This window comes from Anneissia japonica, unplaced genomic scaffold (assembly GCF_011630105.1).
Source record: "Anneissia japonica isolate Jap-2015-1 unplaced genomic scaffold, ASM1163010v1 scaffold287785_len535756_cov143, whole genome shotgun sequence".
Taxonomy (NCBI): domain Eukaryota; kingdom Metazoa; phylum Echinodermata; class Crinoidea; order Comatulida; family Comatulidae; genus Anneissia; species Anneissia japonica.
Genome location: NW_022696924.1, coordinates 123599 through 129013, shown reverse-complemented (window position 1 = coordinate 129013; position 5415 = coordinate 123599). Strand labels below are relative to the sequence as shown.

Below are 5415 nucleotides of genomic sequence, written 5' to 3'. Positions count from 1 at the left end.
AGTCAGATACAATTCAGTGTCGAATTCAAGGGAGCCCAGCCTCCCCCTCCCCACCCCCTACATTTTCAAAATAAAAAAAAAAGAGAAAAAAACGAAAATTATATTTAAATTTATGTCGGAGAGTACCATTTCCGGCCATCTAAAGGTTCCATAATCATAAATGTTCTTACCTCAGCACCAACCATGGGACTGAGGGGATGTAGACCGTCCGTCGGTGAAAGTCTGGATCCGCCACAGCAATTGATTTCATTTTTAATTTATTGCTTTCTTTTTTGTGTACATTATATTAGTATTGCTGCGCAGTGTACAGTATGTATACTTTTAGCAAAGTCATGAGTATTGTCAATACATAAAACGGGTGAACACACCTGGTCCTGAGTGGTTTTGCTTTGGAGTTATATGGGTTCTGGGCCTGCACATTCTTTTGCTCCTTTAACCCATATGCATGTAGAGTACTTTAATACTTTAAGATAAAAAACTTGATTGAATTGGCTTGTGTTCTTTGCGCACACATCATAGCCTAATCAAAGTAATGGCGAAATATTAACTACGTCCTCCCGCGTGAAAACTGTATTCACTAGCAGGTAGCGTAATCTCATGACCCGAGTTGTATCTGTTTATACTGGTTTTGGCCTATATCACACGAAGATTGTTGTAAAGTAAATCATGTTTGAAAGTAATTACACATTTATTAGATAATGCGGTATGGTACGAAAATTCATTACGAACGTCGTCGACATAAATATTTGATTAATGATATCTAAGTATAAACTTAATCCAATACAAAATAGGCCTATATATTACCGAGTTACCTTTTAGTACACAGATGAATTTAGCGGTGCTACCTCGTTCTACCACACGACTTTGTGGACGAAATGCGAACTCTGGTGGTGTGGCCATCTCCACATTAATGGTCACAACTGGAAGGGGCATTTTCGGGTCTTCATCTACATCATTTTCAAAATCTGATACGTCACTGTTGTACAGAATAAAATATCATAGTAGATAATTGTGTTTAATAGACATTTAATTATTTTAATGACCACGGCAAGTCACACTGCAGTCATGCATAGGCATCGGTGTTCTTATTTTCAACATTTAACTGTGAATGAATGAATGAATGAATGAATGAATGAATGAATGAATGAATGAATAAATGGATGGATGGATGGATGGATGGATGGATGGACGGACGGACGGATGGATGGATAGTTTTGTGGATAATTGATGGATATATAGGAGTTAAAAGTTATATATGGAGCATAGTAATGTATTATGACCTTATGTTGTTAAGTTGTTACATAAACCGTTAGGACTGCGCTGTGATCAAATCGTTATATTCACGATAGAAAATAACCACGTGACTTGTATTTTGCAAGGTCATAAAATTAGGATGATGATATTGCTTATTCTTGGTTAAAGGTAATAAATTGAAAAATCTAAAATTAAACGGTTGTTAATTAAATTCTTAGGTGTCTGACTTTGAGTACGACGTGGAAATTAAACCCCGTATGCGGAAGCCTTATTTCTTCTAAACTCAGACATGATTCCCAGTAGTACTGTTTCCGATTATTTGCAAAGTTCATGCTTAATTAACTAATGTCGTTTTTCCACGACTAAATTACGAATGAGTAGTAATAATATAGGTTATGAATTAGAAAATACTCAAGTGTAGATAATTCTAGAACTTCTTTGCTGTTAACCCATATGAAGGTTCTTTATAAATTTGTATAATATTATTACTTCAAATATTTAAAAAAAGTAAATGAGGTGCGTTTTACAATGTAGGCCTGTTAGATCTATATGAGGTGAGTTTTACAATGTAGGCCTATCAGTCTATGTGAGATGAGTTTTACAATGTAGGACTGTTAAGTCTATATGAGATTGAGTTTTACAATGTAGGCCTGTTATTAGTCTATGTGGTCTAGTCAATTATCACCTTGGCCTATCTTTGAATCTAACTAACGTTTTTTGTTGTTTAAAATCACTGGCATATTGTTGAGTTTATTTTAAAGGAACTAATTGCAGATGTTGCCAAGTGCCGCCATGGCAACAATCCATTAGACCGAAGAAAGAATAAGATCAGCATAGAGTATAAAACAGAGCATTACTAACATTTCCATTTTGTTTGTCCGATGGTTGCCGTTAGTGCGTTGACTTCCAGTAACAAAATAAGAAAGCTTATACTTCTTATACATAGAAATATATATTTGAGTTATTATAATTTATCTATTTGTTCCAATTTTGTTTACGGTGCTACGCAGCAAACCTAATTTTTAATAACCTATTAATTACTATGATTTCCAAGCTGCGACTTACAAGCATCATAGTTTCTAGCTTAACCGTTGCATAAGAAAAAGTGTTGGGGTTAGATTTGCGCCTATGTCATATAAATAAGGTCTCTTTTGCCGATATGATACTTGCTTGGTAGCGAGAGAATAGTTGGAAATCCGTCCGGAGATTCTTTTTTCTTTTCATAGAGACGGAAGATCCCGGGTTCAATTCCGGTTGGGGCACCTATTTTTTTCAGATATGCAGATTCCTGTTTTTTTAACGTTAAATATGTGGACAGATGAAAGTGCGCCTGTTTACTGGCTACAGAGGACATGAAGTGACCTTCAGGGGAGGAGAAAGTTATTCAAAATTGCAAAAGTGCATCATCTAGTCCCGAGCGCATAGAGACCTCGTTTATAATCCATCTATCATTATTATTATTATTATTATTATTATTATTATTATTATTATTATTATTATTATTATTATTATTATTATTATTATTATTATTTATATTTATCTTTATGCCTATCTATAGCATTACTGCAAGACGATTTAGAATTTATCTCTATTATATCATAGGAACATGTAATAATCGTTCATCAAAGACAAGTTCCTTTTTATTTCAGTTGCATTAAAAAGGGTGTCTCGGAAAACGAACCTGCAACCTCTCGCTGTCAAGGCGAGTATCATCCTCATTAAACCACAGAGACTTATAGTACAGTTCTAATCCCCGGGCACTGCCAAACAACTGATTGAAACGCTCATACATAGTGGAGCTGTGGTTAAGCTAAAAAAGATTATAGGTCGTAGCTGGGGAATCATAGTAAATAATGTTCAAATCAAGTTGCTGCGTAGCACTGTAAACACAATATAAACAAATGATAAAAAATAATAACAGTGCTCATAGGAACATGTTGAGTAGCATGGTACCGTAGTGTAAGGTAATTGAATTACTAATACTAATAAGAATTTATGACATCATGCATAATCCATTTTACCATGTCACGATAATATCTGTCTCTTATACACATCTAGATGTGTATAAGAGACAGGAACATATATACACAAAGTATATATATATGTACTGTATATATATATATATATGTATATATATATGTATGGCCGTACAAAAACGAATTAATCTTGAATTTCTATATACTCTGTGTAAACGTCGACATCCATACTCCTAAGATCTAGGGTAAATGATGAAAATGGTCTCGGGAACGGTCTACAATTAAAGACTTCTGAATAGGGATCGCTGCTAAAATTGGTCTATATTATGAACAGCATAATTAGAGTTTACGACGAAAGGCTCTTAAATGAGAAAATTGCTAAAAAGTGGTCTCCAAAATCAACATAACTAAATGTAATCAAATACAAAATTTCCAAAGACCACTGCAAGTGGTCACCAAAGTAAAACATTTTCCCTTCAAAGTAAACTGAACATGTAGGTCCTTTCATTCTGTTATTTTAATGGCTGATTTAGTTGGAATTATACAAAAGTGAGAGGATACTGTGCATAGACCTACTGTGACTCATCGGTTCCTAAGTTAACAAAACGTTTATTGAGGAGAGAGCTATACAAATCCTATTTCCTGGGACTAATAAAATGCAGTTGCTTTAATAAAATACTAGCACTAATATGGAATTTTGTTTAATAGCCTGTAAAATAGACCATTGCTAAAGACCAAAAGTGTACGTTTAGACGGTGACAATTGCCACCCTACTTTATTTTTATAATTTCAATGTGCTGCAAGGATTGAACATGTTGTTCACTTGTAAGTTTTTGAAGGGCCAACAGATTATGGAAGGTTGTCGTCATTAGTAAACCGGTAAAAAAATGTAGCCGTATGATATGAAGGTACAGTATGAAACTACAGATTGTTGGATGGGCAAAGCTAAGGAATATTGAAACCAGTTAATATAATTTCATGTTAAACTACAGCTACCTTTGAAGAAATATAGTTAACAGTAAAAGGTATAAGCAGATTGTTGTTCAAGATGATTAAGATCCTCATAGCATAAATTATTTACGTAGTTAGAATGAGCATTCTGTTTTCATTATGGTGCAATCTTGGATTAGAGGGTGAGCTAAGTTTTAACAGACATGATAGAATCGTACTTATACAAATTTTATTAGAGAAGTCTCGGATAGGAGGATGAACTGTGTATGCTACTTTTCAATAAGGAATTTTTTGACATTTTCACTTTTTATTATAAGATAAAATGTATTGGGCTATCTATGCTCTACATACCTGTACTTAAAATTTGACGAAGCCGTTTCGTACTCCGATTCCGATGAACCATTTGAATCTGGGAAAAAAATGGTGAACGTGAAGTAAATAAGCTTATATTAATATTGGCAACAGAAACGAATAAAATTAATATGAAAGAATAATCAATTATTATCAATAAGCTGTACCATATTGTATTTATATATCAATGACAAAATGACATTTTGGTATAACTCACATTGAAGTTGCTCAGCATTGATATTGCTACGATACCTCAATATAGAATGAATGTTTTGAAATAAATCACAACCTGTTTGAATACAATCTCGGTATCACGTGACTAATAACAGGATGTTAAACTATCGTGTGCAGATGACAGGAAGTAAACCCCAAAGAAAGAATTGCCTGAATATCTTTCTCTTTGCAACAATAAGTTTAGCAACTTCTGCCAGATACATTCCGCTAGTGAATATTGTCACAATTTCTGAAAAAAATCTGTAATTTAGGCTGCTGGTTTACAGTGACAGAACCAGGATGTTTGTGCCGTAAGAAGAGAGATGCGAATGGCAATCGAGGATAATGTCCAATAAGGGTCCAAAGGGAGGGTTGGGGTTTTGTTACCTATTGTGGTCAGGGGTTTCGGAGTTGGTTAGATGATTTTGGTTGTAGCCGCCCCTTTCACCCCTGGCCAAATGATGATTTTAATCAAATCGATTTATTTTCACAAAATGTATACAAAAAAAACACTAATAAAGTTTACCTCTCTTTTACATTATCTTAAAATATATTCATTTCACTTTTATTGTCAAAAATATATTTAAAAAGAACATTAGCCAGCAGGCCAATTGTATTCGAACCTAACATTAGCAAAAATATTATAAAAAGATTTACTTAAGCTATTATC

General features: G+C 33.9%; 1 protein-coding gene across 12 annotated transcripts in view; it reads right to left on the bottom strand.

Moving 5' to 3' along the window:
- The window catches only part of LOC117102173 (muscle M-line assembly protein unc-89-like), a 58688-nt gene that overhangs the window by 40620 nt on the left and 12653 nt on the right, over positions 1–5415 (bottom strand). For all 12 annotated transcript variants that reach the window (XM_033242388.1, XM_033242383.1, XM_033242386.1 and 9 more), the window contains exons 2-3: positions 4533–4590; positions 813–976 (exon numbers count right to left, since the gene is read on the bottom strand). In XM_033242388.1, the coding sequence (XP_033098279.1) occupies positions 813–933 (121 nt within the window). In that variant the 5' untranslated portion in view covers positions 934–976; positions 4533–4590. The remainder of the gene's footprint in view (positions 1–812; positions 977–4532; positions 4591–5415) is intronic.